We start from the raw sequence: 19,934 nt of genomic DNA, 5'->3' as shown, positions 1-19,934 counted from the left end.
TGATCTTGGTTCCCAGGTTCGAGCCCCACATAAGGTTCTCTGCTAACCATGTGGAGCCTGCTTGAGATTCTCTCTCCCCTTCTCTCTCTCTGCTCCTCACCTGCTCATGTATGCTTTCTCTCCATCTCCCTCTCAAAATAAACAAATAAAACTCAAAAATGTTTTAAAATTATTTATTGATACTTTGTCTTTTCTTTTTTTTTTTATTTTTTAAAATGTTTTTATTTATTTTTGTGACAGAGAGAGACAGAGCATGCTCCTCCAGGGGAGGAGCAGAGAGAGAGGGAGACACAGAATCGGAAGCAGGCTCTAGGCTCTGAGCTGTCAGCACAGAGCCTGATGTGGGGCTCGAACCCACAGACTGTGAGATCATGACCTGAGCTGAAGTCAGACGCTTAACCGACTGAGCCACCCAGGCGCCCCAATACCTTGTCTTTTCTACGGTAAGCATAGTGCTATAAATTTCCCTTTCAGCAGTGCTTTAACTGTGTGCCACACATTCTGATATATGTTCAGTGTAATTCTGTTCAATTGATTTTCTATATGGTTTTCTATCTGTTGAGACTTTCTTGTTAAGCCACAATTACTTATAACTTTATTGTTTAGCTTCTAACTATTTGGATATTTTTCTGTTATCTTTGTTATTGATCTCTAAGTTGATTCCATTATGGATTTGCTCTGTCTTGGTATATGTCCTATGGGAACTTGAAAAAAATGTGTATTCTGTTTTTGTTGGGTGTAATCATATATAATTTCAACTAGATTCTATCGGTTAATGGAGTTTTTGAGTTCTTCTACATCCTTGCAGATTTTCTCTCCAAATGTTTTATTAATTACTTACAGAGGGATGTTGAACTCTCCAACTGTAAATGTGGAATATCCCATTTCTCATTCAGTTTTTGCTGCACATATTTTGTAGGTCTGTTCTTTGGTGCACATACTTCTTAAGACTGCCATGTCTTCCTGGTAGGTTGGCACTTTTATCACAGTATAATGCCCCTCTCTGTCTCTGATAACTTCCTTCGCTTGAGTCTACTTTTTCTGATATTAATGATATTAATAATAATATTAATAACCTGCTTTTTTTTGTCTTATGTTTGCATGCTATACCTTTTTTTACCCTTTTGCTTTCAACCTTCCCATATCATCATAACTGAAGTCAGTTACTCGTAGACACTATATACTGAGTCATGTTCTTTTAATCTACTCTACAATCTCTGTCACATAATTGGTGTATTTAGACAATTTACATATAACTTATGGATATAGTCTGCCATTTCATTTTTTTGTTTTGTTTGCTCTATCTGGTATTTTTTGTTTTTCTGTTTTCTTTTTCCTGCCTTCCTATTGCCTGGATATAGTTTTAAATTCCACTTTTATTTATCTATGGTGTTTTTGAGTGTATCTCTTTCTATAGCTTTTTAGTTTTGTTCTAGGAATTACATTATGTAAAAATAACTTATCAAAGTCTACAAATGTCATCATTTTACCAGTTTGAGTAATATGAAACCTTGCCTCCCTTTATGTCTCCTTACCCTTCCCCATTTATAATATAATTATTTTAAACATTTCCTCCGTATACATTTAATAACATAATTTTTGTTTCAACTGACAAACATAATTTAGAATACTCAAAAGGAGAAGGAAACTAATGCATTTACTCATATTTTTGCTTTAAATGTTTTTGTTCCTTCTAGATACTCCAAGATTCTTCTTTTCATCATTTTTTTCCTATTTAGAGAACTTCCTTTAGTCATTTTTTTAGGGCAAATCTGCCAGCAACAAATTCTCTGTTTCCTTTCGTCTGAAAATATCTGGATTCCCTTCTATTCCCAAAGGATATTTTCTCCAGAAACAGGACTGATTTCTGGCTTCAATAGTTTCTGATGAGAAATCCACTGCCATTCAAATTGTTTTTCTCCTATAGGTAACATACTGTTTCTCTCTTGGTTCTTTCAAGGTTTTTTTCTATGTCATTACTTCTCATAAGTTTGAGTATTATGTGACTTAGTACAAATTTCTTTAGATTTTTCCTGCTTGGGGTTTGCTCAGGTTCCTAAATATGTTTGTATTTTTCCAAATTCAGAGTTTTTCAGCCATCATTTCTTCTTACACATTTTCAGTCACCTCTATCTCTTCTTTTTCTTCTCCTTGCAGGACTGCAACAACACAAATGTTAGATCTTTGGTAATATTCCCACAGGTCAAGGGACCTGTTCCCACAAGTCTATTTTTTTCAGTTTATTTCTCTTTGTTGTTCAGACTGGATAAATTCTATTGTTCTATCTTCAACTTCACTGATTCCTGTCTCTGCCACTCTACTTTTGAGCCCATCCACTAAGCTTTTTATTTCAGTTATTATGTTTTTAATTCTAAAATGTTTTCTGTTTCTCCCCTATATTTTCAATTTCTTTCCTAAGACTTCTATTTCCTTTCTCTTTATTTTTATAATTGAGATATAATTGACATATAACATTATATTATTTTCAGGTGTATAATATAATGATTCAATATTTGTATATGTTGCAAAATGATCACCACAATAAGTCAGGTTAACATTCATCACTATATATAGTTACAGAATTTCTTTTCTTATAAAAAGAAACTTTTAGGGGCGCCTGGGTGGCGCAGTCGGTTAAGCGTCCGACTTCAGCCAGGTCACGATCTCGCGGTCCGTGAGTTCGAGCCCCGCGTCGGGCTCTGGGCTGATTGCTCGGAGCCTGGAGCCTGTTTCCGATTCTGTGTCTCCCTCTCTCTCTGCCCCTCCCCCGTTCATGCTCTGTCTCTCTCTGTCCCAAAAATAAATAAACGTTGAAAAAAAAATTAAAAAAAAAAAAAAGAAACTTTTAAGATCTACTCTCTCAGCAGCTTTCAAATATGCAATCCAGTATAATTAACTATAGTCTTCATGCTGTACATTACATCCCCATGATTTATTTATCTTAAAACTAGTAATTTGTAGCTTTTGATTCCCTTCACCCATTTCACCCACCTCCCCACCCCTCACCTTTGGCAACCACCAATCTGTTCTCTGTATCTATGAGCTTGGTTTTTTGGAGTTTGGGAGGGGGTTAGATTCTACATAGAAGCAAGATCATTTGTCTTCCTCTATATGGTTTATTTCACTTAGCAAAATGCCTTCAAGGTCCATCCATGTTGTCACAAATGGCAAGATTTCATTCTTTTTCATGGTTGAATACTCCTGTGTATGTGATTGTGTGTGTGTGTGTGTGTGTGTGTGTGTGTCACATTTTCTTTCACATTCATCCATCAGTGGACACTTACATTGCTTCCATATTTTTTGCTATTATAAATAGTGTTGCAAGAAACATGGGGGGTTGCATGTATCTTTTCAACTTAGTGTTTTAATTTTCTTTGGACAAATGTCTAGAAGTGGGATTGTTGGATCATGTGGTAGTCCTATTTTTAATTTTTTAAGGAACTTGTTTTCCACAGTGGCTACACCAACTTACATTCCTACTAACAGAGTACAAGAATTCCCTATTCTTCATATCTTCATCAACACTTGTTATTTCTTGTCCTTTTGATGATAGCCACTCTAAAAGGTGTGAGGTGATATTTCATTGTGGTTTTGATTTTCATTTCCCTGGTGATTAGTGATCTTGAGCATCTTTTCATGTAACTGTAGGCCATCTGTATCTTTTCTGAAAAAATCTCTATTCAGATCCTCTGCCCATTTTTTAATTGGATTGTTTTTTTGCCTTTGAGTTGTATGAGTTCTTCATATATTTTGGATATTAACACCTTATCATATATATTATTTGCAAATATATTCTCCCAGTCTGTAAGCTGCCTTTTCATTTTGTTGATAGTTTCCTTTGCTTTGCAGAAGCTTTTTAGTTTTATATACTCCTACTTACTCACTTTTGCTTCTGGTGCCTTTGCTTTTGATGCTAAATCCAAAGAATCTTTGCCAAGACCAATATTAAGGAGATTACCACCTATTTTCTTCGAGGAGTTTTATGGTTTCAGATTTTACACTCAAGTAATTAAACCATTTTTAGTTAAGTTTTGTGTATGGTATAAGATAGTGGTCCAGTTTCATTCTTTTGCATGTGGCTGTCCAATTTTCTCAACATCATTTATTGAAGAGCTTGTCCTTTCCCCACTGTATATTCTTGGCTCCTTTGTCATAAATTAATTGACCATGTATGTGTAGATTTATTTCTAGGCTCTCTATTCTGCTCCATTGATCTATGTGTCTCTTTTTATGGAAACATCATATTGTTTTTTGTTTTTGTTTTATTTATTACTTTGAGAGAGAGAAAGAAAGAGAGAGAGTAGGGGAGGGACAGAGAAAGAGGGAGAAGGAGAGAGAGAGAATCACAAGCAGACTCCACACTGTCAGTGCAGAGCCCTATATGGGGCTCAAATTCATAAACCATGAGATCATGACCTGAGCTGAAGTCCAACGTTTAACCAACTGAGCCATGCAGGCACCACATTACCATACTGTTTTGATTACTATAACTTTATAATATAGTTTTAAATCAGGAAGCATGATGTCTCCAGCTTTGTTCTTTTTCAAGATTGCTTTGGCCATTCAGTATCTTTTGTGGTTCCATACATATTTCAGGACTGTTTATTCTATTTCTATGAAAAATGTTATTGACTCTTGATCTTATTTATTTACCCTTTCTGTTTTAGGTGACCCTCCACTGGGCTTCCTCTGATACCATCAAAGTGGGGAAGGGGAGGTGTGGTCATTACTGATACTTGGGGATAGAAGTCCAAGATCCCCATGTGGTTTCAACTGACAACAAGGAAGGGGATCTCTTTAACACTCTGTTAAGATTAAAGTCCCAGCTCCACATGCAGTCTTCGTTGATATGACCCTGGCAGGGGTGGAAGAGTACCTCATTAACTCTTATCAAGAGTTAAGTTTCAATTTCCCAATAGGCTTTTGATGGTGAGGGGTAGGGCCACTGTTTTTCCTTCGGTGTTTAACTGGAATAGAGCAGTTACTGTCTAAAACTTTTCTGTCCTGCTAGGCTGCCCCTTTCCTGATTCTTTGGCTAAAGAGAGCAGGTTTTTGTTGAGGCTTTTTTTGCCTTTGCCTATCTTTGCTTCTATATTAACAGCTTTTTCAACTCCAAGTCTAGTATATATGAAGCAAAAAAGAAAACCCAAGGAACTAACTCACAGCCATGTCATTTCTTGGATGCCAACATTTCTAATTAATGTGCTTTGTTCTCCATTTTTCTTTTTTTTAATGTTTATTTTTGAGAGAGAGAGAGAGAGAGAGAGAGAGAGAGAGACTGTAAGTGAGGGAGGAGTAAAGAGAGACGGAGACACAGAATCCAAAGTAGGCTCCGGGCTCCATGCTGTCAGCACTGACACGGGGCTCGATCTCATGAACCGTAAGATAATGACCTGAGCAGAAGTCAGATGCTTAACCGACTGAGCCCCCCGGGCGCCCCTGTTTTCCACTTTTCAAGACTCTTTTATGTTTGTAACATCCAGCATTTTTAATTGTACTTAGCAGGAAGAATAGGGAAGAGTAAAAATACTTTTTCACCATCTTCCCCAGAAGTATAAATCTTGCAACAACTTCCAAGAAACTACCACTTGTTAAGTTTTGGCATATTAACAAAGGAAAATATCCATTATTATGTTAAAAGTATGTTAAAGTAATATTTTCCAACTACCTATCTATGTGAGACCAGAATTTTCCTCATATATTTCAACCAAAACAACCTACCACAAAACTGAATGCAGAAGCAGTCATGAGAATCCAGCCATCTTCCAGCAAGCTACACATTAAAGATTGCAAAACATGTAAGCCAACCCTAGTTTTCTCATTAAAATTTTGTTTTCAAAAATATAATTATTTTTCATAAAAATGCATTTTATGTTAACATATTACTTTATTAGTGTTATTTTTTTAAATGTTTATTCATTTTTGAGAGACAGAATGCAAGTGGGGGAGGAGCAGAGAGAGAAAGACACAGAATCAGAAGCAAGCTCCAGGCTCTGAGCTGTCAGCACAGAGCTGGCATGGGGCTCAAACTCATGAACTGTGAGATCATGACCTGAGCTGAAGTCGGACAGTTAACCACCTGAGCCACCCAAGTGCCCTATTGTGTTATTTTTAATAAATAAAAAATAAACATTTAGCATTTTCTCAGTTCTAATTCCCAACATTTGTTGTTTGTTTGTTTGTTTGTTTTTTAAGTTTATTTATTTTTGAGAGAGAGAGAGAGAGCGAGCAAGGGAGGGACATGGGAGGGGGCGGACACAGAGGATCCGAAGTGGGCTCTGCACTGACAGTCCAATGTGGGGCTGGAACTCATGAACTGTGGGATCATGGCCTGAGCTGAAGTTGGACACTGAACCGACTGAGCCACCCAGGTGCCCCAATTCCCAACAACTGTAAATGTCAATAGATATAACCTACATAAATAATTATTGAGGTCCTCAAAAATTCTTAAGATTACAAAAAGGGTCCTGAAACCAAAAGGTTCAAGAGCTGTGAGGTAGAGAAAAGTACTATTAAGCTCTTACTTCCTCTCCCAAGAGTTGTAGGTGTGGTTTCTGAGCACGCTGTCTAGTTCCTTGTGCCAAATCAGGTAGTATCACTGGTGGTGTTGGAAGGATGGCAACATATTCTTGATTATCACCCACAACAGGATTTCCTTGCAATATTCTACAGTATGATAAAAAACAATACATTGGTTTGTTAAGTCACTGATGAGACTCATTTCATATCTCTGCTGAAATAAACACACCGACATTTGATATCTGTAATAAGCAGAAATTGTGCAGAAGTCAGACAGTCTGAAATGGGAAATAATTCAAAATAATTTTTCTGTGGTTCTGCATACATTTTAATAGTAACCTTCATGATGGTTTTACTACATTAGAATAACAAATTCATCCTGTAAAAGTCTGATTACAAAAGAGGTAAAAAGGTCTCTACCTTCTGATGGTTAACCTGCTCCCCACTCAAAGCCCACAGGAAATGGTCTCATTTCTTAGAGTGAAGTAAAGTGTCAGCCCAAGAAGAACTGCCTTCTCACATTAAAGTTTTCTCTTCTTGATTCACATCTTGCCAAGATGAACAAAAAATCTATGGCATTTATCTTCCTTTCTAGGCTACAAACTATATATATATATATATATATATATACACATATATATATATATATATAAATTATATAAAATTATACAAAAAATATAAACAAAAATTATAATACAAAAAATTATAATATAAAAATTATAAACAAAAGTCTTAATTAAGCCAAAGACATAAGCTAAATGAAAATTTGAAGGCAAGATATGTCATTAATGACTAATTTATGAACTGCTTTAAAATACATTAATTTTGTATTAAATTTGGTATTAATTTGTACTAATTTTTATAATTACTGTAAAAGAATTATAAAAGGATATAAAATGAGCCTGCACAGACTATAGCTATATCAATTTCACACGGAAGCCAGTGTTCCACTTTTTGATATACCCTTATGTGAATAGGCAATCACTTTATGAGTCATCAAATGTGAAGACTAAAAGTTCACAAACCACCCAACTCACTTTAGTTACTTAATAATATGCTGAAACCTTCATATTCTATCATACCAGCTCTTAAAAAAAACAGGTCCACCCAAAGTTAGGCTCATGGAAATAGGGCTTGCCAAAGTAGAGTCATGGAGAAAAGCCTCCTATCCCAACTAGTCAAATATTTGAATTCAAAGAGAAGATAAAGTTCAACTGCCAATATGGTGAATATAGTAGACGGCCACTCAACACCCAATTATCCTCCTTCTAATGTGCTTTCCTGAACTACTGAGGATGAAGAAGTAAAACTCTCTTGCAGCCAGTGTCCTAGATGTGAGTTAGGATCCACTAATGAGATGCACTCAGCATACAATTTGGAAAGCAGAAAGTTCTGATGTTTTTGTTAGCAAACAGTCACATGGCAACATCGAGTTCTACTGTAGCAGTGTTTCAGTTAATAGTAGTCCTTTTGTAGGTTGCTTTTCTTTTTTGGGGGGGGAGAGGCAGTGAGCAGCGAGCATATCAAACAGACATACTGTGGTTTCAGAGTCTAAAGCTGTAACAATAGAGGCCACCAGATCCCTGAATCATAGCTAGGGTGGTATGTTGCCAGTACTGGCTTCCAGATTTACTACCTTCCTGACTATGCTAGAAGCAGCAGCTTCCTTGGCAGACATTTAAGCATGCTGTGTGTCATCTCTAGAAACCCTCCCTGCCTACAGCCCACTTTCCCAATCTTTCCATTGGTTTTATAAGCATCAAATTCTCATTACTAACTCCCTCTTTGCCTAAAATAGCTAAAAAATATTTCTGTTTTCGTCAACTGAATCCTGAATGGTATGTATAGGAAAAACAAAGAACAGGGTGAAGTCTACTGGCTGCAATAGTGAGCCAAGAGACTACATATATCGAAGTCAGTATTTCTAAGATCATGAAGGACAGGCATGACATAAGAAGCTACCTTGAGGCACTGCTGTATTTTTATCTAGCTCTAAGCCAAAACCAAGGTAGTAAGAGTAATTCCCAACTTACTGTCTTTTCACATTCCAAATGTGCACTAATGAAGCTGACACTGTGGTTGGTGGGAAGAAAAATGAAAGAAGTCATTGGAGTGCATAGTGTTGGCAGACATGTATAGAGGACCTTAGTGAAAGGCTACCCAAGATTAGCAAGTGTTCCTACAGGACAAAGAGTAATCAATTACTTTGAAAATTTTCCCCAGACTTCCCCTTCTTCCTTCTTTATATCCAGAGAGAAGAGCTAATCCTTTCTAGAGTTCATTCTCCTGTTTGGAAAACACCATTTCGGATTGAAAATCTCTTCATATCCAATCTCTCCATCACTTCCAGCAGTAATCACTGGTTCTGCTCCTTCTTCCATGGTGTCTCTCCTGTCCACTGCATTTTCTCTCATCTGAGTCCTACGATATCATCTTTGCTGGCCCCTTACCTCTAGACCTTCCCTCCTCCAATCCATACTATATACCGTGCCAGAGATGTCATCACTCACCCCCTTTCCAAATACTTTAATGACTATATACACTGTATAAACCCAAGCTCCCGGGCTTTGCATTCAGGGTCCTCCACAGTCTGTATGCCATCTACTTGCCAATCCTACTGCCCTCCCCTAACTCCTGGCCCAACCTACATTCACTATGCAGAAGGTGCCTGAGGTGCTGAGATTACTTAGGGACAATAGGGAAGAGAGGCGAACCAGATTACAATACAGTATGGCTATGAAAATAATGAAAAGAAGGCTTGCAGATTGCAGCTCCCTCATGAAACGTTTATAAATCCCCCTCTGCCCAGTCAAAATTCATCTTTGCTTCCCTAGTTTTTCTGCTGCATTTGATCAGATCTTTCATTGTAGAATATGCTATTTTTTATTCTATGTATCTTTTTCACAGTAGATATAGACTGGTTTGAAGAGAAAACTGATTCTTATTCATTTCCTATCTTCTGTGATGCAAATGTAGTACATACTGAATACATATTGTATTTTGGCTCAGCAAGAAAAGTCTCACAGCCTCTGTGAGTTCCCAGTCCCAGACTCTATCCCAGGGAACTGAGAATCACAGGTCAGCATGATGTCTTGCAGTGGTTCTCAAAGTGTGTTCCCTAACGCAGCATCATTAAAATCACATACAAACTTGCTAGAAAATGCAAGTTCTTGGCTGCCCATTATACCTAATGAATCAGAATCTCAGGGTAGGACTCAGTCATCTGTTTTAACCAGCCCTGCAGATGATTCTGATATACACTGAAAACCAGTGATGTACTACAATCTTTCCTAAAACAGCCTGATTCTAAGAATATCCTGGGAGCTTGTCAAAACTATAGCTTCCCAGATCCCTCCTCTAGAGATTCTAATTCACATGTGGGGTAGGTCACTTCTCCTTCCTAGGTCTCAGTTTCTCCATCTATCTATAGCAACAGTGATCAGGTCTTTCAGGGTCTAATGCTTAGAAATAATATATGTGAGAAATGTCACATTGTACATGTTCAATTATTAAGTAATTAGTAAGTGGCTGATATTCAATTATTATTGCTATTATCATTGAGGATATTAAATGAAGGAAACATGCCCACCTCTCTCAGAGTGAGTTAAGTTTCTTTACTTGTCCCCCATGGGCCAGAGATATAACATATATTTCTTATTGTAGGTTGCTATCAAAGAAGTTTAGAAAACATTTGCTCTAACCTGTGAACACTTTTTAAAAAACTCTCTGCATACATATTCTACAAGTCACATAAAAGAGAACATGAGCTCTATCCTATGAAGCATAAAGAAGGGTTCTCCCTCCAGCACTCTCCCTTCTTCTTGGATGTGACTCTAACAGAGAAGTTCCCCCGTCACATCTTTGCTTTCCCTTCCTTACTGAACTTAAAATCTTGCTTGTTGGGGTACAAAACCTGTTAAAGGCTTCACAGGATGATGCTCACAGTTGCTTTTATACAACTCAAAGAAGAGGTGTACAGGGATATTTTCAGAGTACTCATGTGCAAAAGTTGTGTCACAAAAATACAGGCAATAGAGTATTATATTCCACACAACATTTTTAAAGTACTTGTCACAAGCCACTGAAATGATTTCACAACCCCTTATTAGGTCACAATCTACAATTTAGAAAATAGTAACTTACAAAGAATGTTATTTGAAAAGCAAACTCCTAGATCTAGAAAAGACTTTAAGAGTTCATCTTCTTGAAGATTACAAATAATTTTCTTTACTATAGTCTTCAAAATCTGTAGCAGAGGTAATGAACACTTTGAACACTTTTTAAAAATTGAGGGAACCATAATCTTAATAAAATGATAAGTCTAAAGGAGAATAAGAGTATAACTATGTAGATTTTATTTTTTAACAAAATATGATTAGGGAAGTGGGGGATTTTATTTTTAATCATTGTAACTTCATTGTTACATGCAAACAGTGACATCTGGTGGAATGATATTGCTTTGCTTTAAAAAAATTCAGCTTTCACATATTGACGGTTATGAAATCAGATAAATGTCCAAGTAATTCCTATTTTTATATATCTATATAAAATAAAAAATACACTAATCTAATAGCTTATTAAACTTTTATAGTGCATAGTAAGATGACTTCTGTCATTCCAATCTGTATTTTTTAAATATGCTGAAGTCTTCCTTAGGTATAAGGGGTATTTGTTAAAAATGGATACAATGGAAATCTAACTGAGGTTACTATTGATTCTACTTCTAACTCTGTCACCAACTGTGATTTGGACTGCAAAATTTACCCTCAGTTTCCTCATCCATAAATATGAGAAGGTTAGGCTAAAAGAAGGATAAGATCCTCTTATGGCTCTAAAACATGTACTTTTGTGACATATGCCCATCTAGACCTCAGACAGGGATTAAGTCTTATGTGCTTTGGCATAATATCTTGGGTCACTGCCTGGAGTATGTACCAAGGAACAAGCTAAGTAAGGTATGTGGGTAGGGCCAGGATTAGATTTAACCATTAAGGAATGGAAGACAATGCAGGAAATGGGGAATAGTGGGGGAAAGTCAGTTCCAGATACCCACGGTGGAAAGTAACATACAGCAGAAGATAAAACACAATATTCCAAATGTAGTATGACAGACCACAGGTGGTGGTGCACTAGAAGTAGTATCAGAAAGTTCTAGCAAGGGATGATGGTTCATTCTAGTAGGGAGAAACCAGTAATGGGGAAAACAAAACCAGGCAGTATTCAGTGCAAGCTACAAGTAAATAAGTAATTAATATCAGGGAAGTCTACCATATTTAGCAAGGTCCCAGCCCTGGCCTAGTACTCAGAAACAAGATTTCAGTTCTTAAGAGGGAACAAGCACTATAAGAACTTCCAACCCAATAGAAGCAGAAGCCCTGCTTCCAATACTGGGTCACAATGGATCAAATAACAAAACACAACGGTAAATAAAATATGCATATCTCAAATTATTCGACTAGAGCTCCTCAGATTCTTCCTAGCTTACATCAAAATTGGTTCTGAAAACAAGATGAGAACAAGTATTCAGAATGAAGCATGAAAAGAAAAAAACGAGAGGGTCTTCACAAGTTCACAAAACAGTGGAATATAATGGAATATAATGAATCTTAGCTTTTACCAGCCCTATACACATGGACTAGTCACTTACACCTACTTTGAACTACATTTTCTTCACTTGGGAAGAAAATACATAATTTTCCATTTTCATATTCAAATATCAGCAAAATATTCAGAAGATTCAGATAAAATCTTTAAAATGCAAGTGCACTTTATATAGCTGATTTGCCAACTATAGGTAGTAGAGATAGTAAGTCAAAATAATTACCCATGTGCCTGTATTTCAGTTTTAAAGTAAAAATCTTCAAAGGAATATAAACTACGAAAACAACACCCTTAATGTCATTTTTGTAAAATGTATATGTAAGTGCATGCACAGAAAAAAAAAAGGCCTAGAATAATATTTTTAAAATTTTTTATGTTTATTTATTTTTAAGAGAGAGAGACAGTGCAAGTCGGGGGAAGGGCAGAGAGAACCAGGGAGACACAGAATCCAAAGCAGGCTCCAGGCTCTGAACGGTCAGCACAGAGCCCAACACAGGGCTTGAACTCATGAACCATGAGATCATGACCTGAGCCAAAGTCGGATCCTTAACTGACTGAGCCACCCAGGCGCCCCTAGAATAATCTTTATCATATAGAATAAACACTGGAAAAGGTCTGCTTCTGGTATAATAGTCTTAACAATCACAGAGAAAATGTGTAAAGGCAAAATTCTCATAACCGAATCCACCCCACCCCCAACACCTTTCAGGATTCTGAATGACTAAATTAGTAATATAAACTTGCATCTTCTGGTGCTCCTACTTAAGATCTAAACATAGTATTCTAGGGACACCTGGGTGGTTCAGTCAGTTAAGCATCCAATTCATGATCTCACAGTCATGGAATTCAGCATGGAACACAGAGCCTGCCTGGGATTTTCTCTCTCTCTCTCTCTCTCTCTCTCTCTCTCTCTCTCTTTTCTTTCTGCCCCTTCCCTGCTTGGGCTCATGCAAGCACTCTTTCTCTCTCAAAATAAATAAATAAATCTTTAAAAACTTTTAAACTCTATCTTTTTTTTTTAAAAAGCAATCTATTCCCAAACATGTTCTAGTGACATTATTTAAGGCAAAACTTAAAGTCCTATACGCATCCAGGAGGAGTAGAGAAGAAACAGATTACTTGCAAATAAAATAAAAACAGGCTGCTTTCAGTTTTTATTTCATAACATCAGATATCAGATGATACAAACAATAAATACATAGATAAATGTCAGCAAATATGACAGATTATAGGAAACAGCAAAGAACTAAAACAAGAGAGAATACAAAGATGACAAAAATAATACCCAGTATAACTGATAATGGCAATAAATGCATATGGGGTGATCCAACCTGTTATAAGAAAAAAATTGATTGGCTTAAAAAATATTCTAGTCTATGCAATCTACAAGCAACACAACTACTAAGGTTAAAAATAAAAGGGCAAACATACACCATATAAATAAAGCAAAAAATAGGACAAAGTGTAGTTTTACTTTTTATGGATTTAGTGTACAATCTATAATGAAAACAAAAGGACTACAGTTAACAATTTCTTGAATTTTCTTCCACACATACACAAAAATGTGTATATAATCACATATCTGTTTATTTACTTCTATCTTCTTTCAGTGCACAGAGCACTACCTCGTTCTTAGTCATGATTGCAATGCATCCCATCACTGGATGCACCATAAAAAAATATTCTATTGATAAGCACTTAAGTTATTTCCAGTTTTTAGTTATTATAAGGACAATGAACATCCTTCTGCATGTATTTTAGTAAATTACAGTCATCAGCATATAGATGACATTTAAAGCCACGGTCTTGAATAAGATCACTTTGGTAAGTATGGGAGAAAAGAGGTGCCAGTATAAGTTTGGGCACCCCAATGTTTTGAAATCAAAAGATAAGGAGACACCAGCAAAGGAGACTTGAGAAGGTATAGCCAGGGAGACAGAAAGAGAACCAGAAAAGAGTATAGTCCCAAAGGTCAAGAAATTAAAGGGTTTTAAGGAAGAGTTAATGCAACTGTGCCAAATGCTACTAAAAAGTCAAAATGAGGACTGTGATATCTTACAACAAATCTGATCATGTCCTTCTTCCTCAAAAAACTCTATCAATGGCTTCCCGATACACTGTGAATAAGCATCTCTCCCCCAAAGCCTCATATACATGCCCTCACACACCTACAGAGAATCTGTAAAACCCTACATGATCTGATTCATGCCTTCACTCAACCTCCACTGCATCACTGCTCCTCCCGTTCTCCAATGCTGGACTTCTTTCCAATTCTTAGATGAGTTCCAACTGTCCACAGCTGACTCTCAAACTTCAATATGCCTTCAAATCATCTGCTTTTTTAACAAGTTCCCAAGTGATGTTGATTCACTCTCAGTCTGCAATTTAAGTATCAATTCCTCAAACCTCCCAAGATGATCAGGAAATCTTCCAGTTTCCACAGCACCCTGCACTTCTGCGTATTAATTATCCCATTCACGATAAGTAATTTACCACCTTTCTTCTTTGCCAATCTCCATATTCCCTGTGAGCAGGGATTATCTCTCTTGTTAGCAGATGCTTCCCTAGGGCCTAACTCTATGCCTGCCACACAGTAGGTACACAAAAAATATATGCTGATTGATTTAAGTGATTAGTCAGATCCATATATCTTGACATGGAAAGATAATTACAACACAGTTAAAAAAAATCAGGTCATGGGGCGCCTGGGTGGCGCAGTCGGTTAAGCGTCCGACTTCAGCCAGGTCACGATCTCGCGGTCCGTGAGTTCGAGCCCCGCGTCGGGCTCTGGGCTGATGGCTCAGAGCCTGGAGCCTGTTTCCGATTCTGTGTCTCCCTCTCTCTCTGCCCCTCCCCCGTTCATGCTCTGTCTCTCTCTGTCCCAAAAATAAATAAACGTTGAAAAAAAAAAAAAATCAGGTCACAAAACGTACACAGCATTATCCCAGTTTTGTTCTATCTTACTTATTTTCATACAGAAAAGTCTGGAATCATGTATTTAAGAATGTAAATAGTATTATCCCTGGATAGCAAGATTTTGAATAATCGTAGGGTTTTTTGCATTTTCTTGCATATTTTTCACATTTACTAAAGTATTGTGTTTTTATTGTTATTTTATAACAATAATAAATAAGAGGAATTATTTTGTTTAATTATTTTGAAATTAAACATTAAATTCTGACACTTAACCTTTGGTTTTCCAATTATTGCAGTTGCCACTATTTTAACATATGGAGCTAACAGTCTGTCCACATTTTATCAAAATGCGATTAAGAATTTCTTTTGTAACATGAAGCCAAGTGGAGAGTTAGGTCTGGGATCTATAGCCTAAGCACTGCTTCCCACCAGGAAGCTGGCTGTAAGGTGAACCTGACTTGAGAAGGTCAGCCAATGTTTGTAAGACAGCATTTTTTGCCAACTCTCTCTTTATTGATGCTGGATCAACAAAATACACAAGCAATTTTACATAGACAAGTCAGTAAAATAGGACATAAGTCCATAAATAGACTCAATAACACATTGGAATTTAAGGAATGAGAAGCTGCCATTTCAAAATAGTGAGGAAAGAGGATTTATTGACAAAAATGATATTATGCAATTGACTAGTCACTTGGTGGGGGGAGGAATAATGCTTATTCTTCTCATCAAGTTAATTACAGATGGATCAAAGTAAGCTATAAAATGATAGAAGAAAATATGAGAAAATACATTTAAGTGTAAGTGTAGAAAAGCCGTTTCTAAGAATGAAACCAAGACTAGAACGCATAGAGAATGACTGCTAGTTTTTACTACATAAAAATTAAAACTTCTGGAGAGCATAAAACACCATAACAAAGGTAGAAAGCAAACAACAAAGTAAAAGAAAATGTCTACTATATATAACAAATAATTAAAATCTTTAATATAAAAAGATCACTTATAAATGAATGAGATGAATGATGACCCAACAGAATATGAATTGATAATTCTCAAAAGGAGAATAACCAAAAGACATCACCATCATTTAAAGTGAAAAAATACAGGGGCCCCTGGGTGGCGCAGTGGGTTAAGCGTCCGACTTCAGCCAGGTCACGATCTCGCGGTCCGTGAGTTCGAGCCCCGCGTCGGGCTCTGGGCTGATTGCTCGGAGCCTGGAGCCTGTTTCCGATTCTGTGTCTCCCTCTCTCTCTGCCCCTCCCCCGTTCATGCTCTGTCTCTCTCTGTCCCAAAAATAAATAAACGTTGAAAAAAAAAATTTAAACAATAAAAAAATAAAAATAAATAAAGTGAAAAAATATATAGTAATAAAAAGATATGTTTCCTCATCAGATTAGGAAAAAATGAAGCAGATTGACAATTAGTTATTTGATAAGGGTAAAAGGAAATGGACATGATAAATTGTTGGTAGAGTATAAGTCTGAATAATTTTTCTGGAAAGAAGTCTGGCAATATGCATCAAAAATTTTAGAGCAAGGGGAGTCTGGGTGGCTCAGTTGGTTAAGCATCTGACCAGCTCAGGTCATGATCTGGTGGTTCATGGGTTCGAGCTCCGCGTCAGGCTCTGTGCTGACAGTGCGGAGCCTGCTTGGGATCCTGTCTTGCTCTCTCTCTCTCTCTCTGCCCCTCACCCACTTGCGCGGGGTCTCTCTCTCTCCCCCAAAAATAAACATTAAAAAAAATTTTTAAAGCAAAAAGTTTAATAATTCCACACTTGAAATCTTCTTACATTGCAGCTTCGTTAAGTTAGTGAATAATATGAAAATATTTAAATGTTCACACACAACCCTGAGTGAAAAATCAGTCTATAGAATGTCATACATGGTTTAAACACATGCACATGCAGGAGATGTTAGAGGGCTATTCACCAAACTGTTAACTTAATCTAAGTGTTTAAACACTTTTAATGATTTACCTTATTTTAAAACACCAAATCTAAAATTCCATGCTAAGAATTCTAACAAAACAACTATAAACTTCTCTTTAAAATACAGAAACTTTAAAAGCAAAATTATAATTCATATGAAACATTTTTATAGTTCTCAACAAAATTGCTGTTTAGCAAAATAAACATAAGTTTGAGCAATATATTGCTATTTTGAATAAACTTAAGTATGTACCTATCTAGTCCATTAAAATATCCTTGGTGTTTGCCACAAGTAACAATTACTATATGGAGAATTGGGAAAGCATTAAAATTACATAACCACAAATACTGTTAGGCTTCATAGTTAACTGTTCATCTCACAGAAAAAGCAAAAGCCACCAAATGAAAGGGTATTCATTTTGTGTTTACAATTACCTTTCTTGAGAACACTTATTAGTGCAGAAAAAATTATACATTTCTCTGAACTTGTAGGCTCAGCAGACAGATATATTTTGAAAAGGTTAAGCTGTGTTTAGCAAGGTAATCCTCAAGAGATGGATGCCAGAGAATTAAATATTCAGTGCTTAAATTAACTTCTTATTTGGTACTTAGGAACAAATTGCCAAGAATTATCATCCTCAAATAGAACATTTATTGACTCTCTTGGAGAAAGCAAGATCTACTTGAAGAAAAAAAATTTTTAGAATTCGAAAGATACCAGTATTTTTAACACTTTACATGACTACTAGAAGCTGTGACACCTCAAAATGATGCTTAGCTACAGTGCTAATGGAAATGACTCAAAACAGTGGGTTCATGACTACTAGATTATGGTTATACCTTTATTTTCCACTTTCAGCTTTAGGCTTTCCAAAGACTACACTGCAGAACTGTTATTTTCTACCAGAGAAACTGGAACCATTTGGAAATTTCCAAGGTTTTTCACATATAATTTGTTTCAAAAATTTCAAAACACTTACCTGATAAAACTAAAAGACAGGTGTTTAAGATTGTGAGTAGCAAATAAATCTTTGAAAAACATTTTTGCCTAACTAGAAAATAAACATGAGAATGGCCCTCTTTTAGGAATTCAAATTGAATTTCATTGTGATTACTAAACACAGGGAAACCAGATGTTTATTTATTTTTAAAAGAGAGAGAGCATGAGCAGGGGAGGGGCAGAGAGAGAGGGAGACAGAGAATTTAAACCAGGCTCTGTGCTTGCTGTCAGCTAAAAACCAGACATGGGGCTTGAACTCACGAACCATGAGATCATGACCTAAGCAGAAGTCAGATGCTCAATGACTGAGCCACTCATGTGCCCTCAGATGATTTTAAAGCTTGAAAGAATGCAGTAAAAGTATTAACAATTATCACTATAAGTCAAGTTTGAGGAAATGAGCTCAGAATACACCATGAAAAGAGTTGAGAAGTTACTAATAATTCTGTGATAGTTTGTGTAATTAAAAATGGTCTTTTAAAATATTCTCAAAAAAAAAATAAAACAAAATAAAATATTCTCACAGGTCTAAAATACTTAAAATATAATATTAAAATGTCTCTATTTAAATTTAACTTAATATTTAATGTTTTGAATATTCTTAAACATGCAGTAGGTGATTTTTCAGGATTCCTACCAGCTCTTATGAAAGGCAAGAGACTTAACAAATATGCATTCTCAATGGGCAGGTGATACCAATCCCAAAGGGGTGAATGTTGGTGCCTGGGGAGGGAGATGATGAAAGCTTACTCTTTTTATGTATATGGCATGTGCGTATGTGCACACGCGCGCGCGCACACACACACACACACACACACACACACATGACCATGAGATGCACAGTATATCCAGGGTATTAAAATGTAAGGGGGAAAGGCAATTGGGAGAGAAAAAGTGAAAAAGCCTTCGTTAAATGGTTGATCATAAAAAATTTTGAGAAAAACTAAGACACATCTGGATTCTTATCATTATTTAGAGATAAGATCTTTGGCAAGCAAACAGATATTATGGAGCCTAAGCTTCTTCAATAATAAAATGGAAATGATGACTGCTTACAGTTGAAGATTTAAAAAGGAAAGATGCAAAGTATATCACACAGTACTAGGAATGTGGTTTCTGCTAAACACACGTGAGCTTCCTTCCCTTTTCTCCTCTCTTTTGAGGATGCTATAAATTACGTCCTATCCGCAAAAGAATACTCAGATGCCAAAGGAAAATGAGACACACAGAGAAATGGAAGAAACTCCAGAGGCAATGACTTTTGAACATAATCCCTGGACTCAAGTATTCCCAATGATGGTGTGAAATCTAAAAGACGGACTTTGAATCCAAATCTATGATTTTCTTAACTGTGTAAGCCTGGAAGAGTTGCTTGATTTTTATGAACCTCAATTTTCACATCTGTACTCCACAGAGTTGTTATGAAGAACAAATAATATAAGGTATGTGACACTCTTTGGTAACTAGATGCCACTAAACTAAGGCTACCTTATCATGGGCCACAGTTCATGTTAATAATAGTAGGAAATGAAGACACTATCCTAGACTGTGTACGTGCTGGGAAGGAATGGAAAAGGACAAAACCTGCTCCTCTCTAGTGTCTAAAAACAGAATCGTGTCATCAAAATCTAAACCTCAAACGTAGAATTTGACAGTTTAAATCTACTTTAAAAGAAAATTACCAGTGGAACTCTTACCTGTCTCTGCACTCTTCATCTGTAGTGTGATCATCTAAGAAAGAGGTTCCCAATATCCCAAGCAAAGTACTGTGACCTTTCTTGTCAGCTGTATGGTACACTCGAGAAGCCAAATGTAAGTTGACAGGCAGCTCCTGGGCTGGGACAGTGGTGCACAGATCATGGAGGGTAGAAGAGGGGTAGTCTTGAGGAATTCTGCAGCAAAAAAAAGAAAGGGGGCTTCTTTGATCATTTTGTGATCTTTTGATATAAAATACATTGACATTGACAGTTT

General features: G+C 36.5%; 1 protein-coding gene across 3 annotated transcripts in view; it reads right to left on the bottom strand.

Moving 5' to 3' along the window:
- Window positions 1-19,934, bottom strand: part of TTC6 (tetratricopeptide repeat domain 6) — a 208,137-nt gene that overhangs the window by 103,561 nt on the left and 84,642 nt on the right. For all 3 annotated transcript variants that reach the window (XM_045450746.1, XM_045450747.1, XM_045450748.1), the window contains 2 exons: window positions 19,661-19,855; window positions 6,525-6,666 (listed from right to left, as the gene is read on the bottom strand). In XM_045450746.1, the coding sequence (XP_045306702.1) occupies window positions 6,525-6,666; window positions 19,661-19,855 (337 nt within the window). The remainder of the gene's footprint in view (window positions 1-6,524; window positions 6,667-19,660; window positions 19,856-19,934) is intronic.

The sequence above is a fragment of the Leopardus geoffroyi genome, chromosome B3 (genome assembly GCF_018350155.1).
Source record: "Leopardus geoffroyi isolate Oge1 chromosome B3, O.geoffroyi_Oge1_pat1.0, whole genome shotgun sequence".
NCBI lineage: Eukaryota > Metazoa > Chordata > Mammalia > Carnivora > Felidae > Leopardus > Leopardus geoffroyi.
This window is presented reverse-complemented; position numbering and strand designations above follow the sequence as displayed.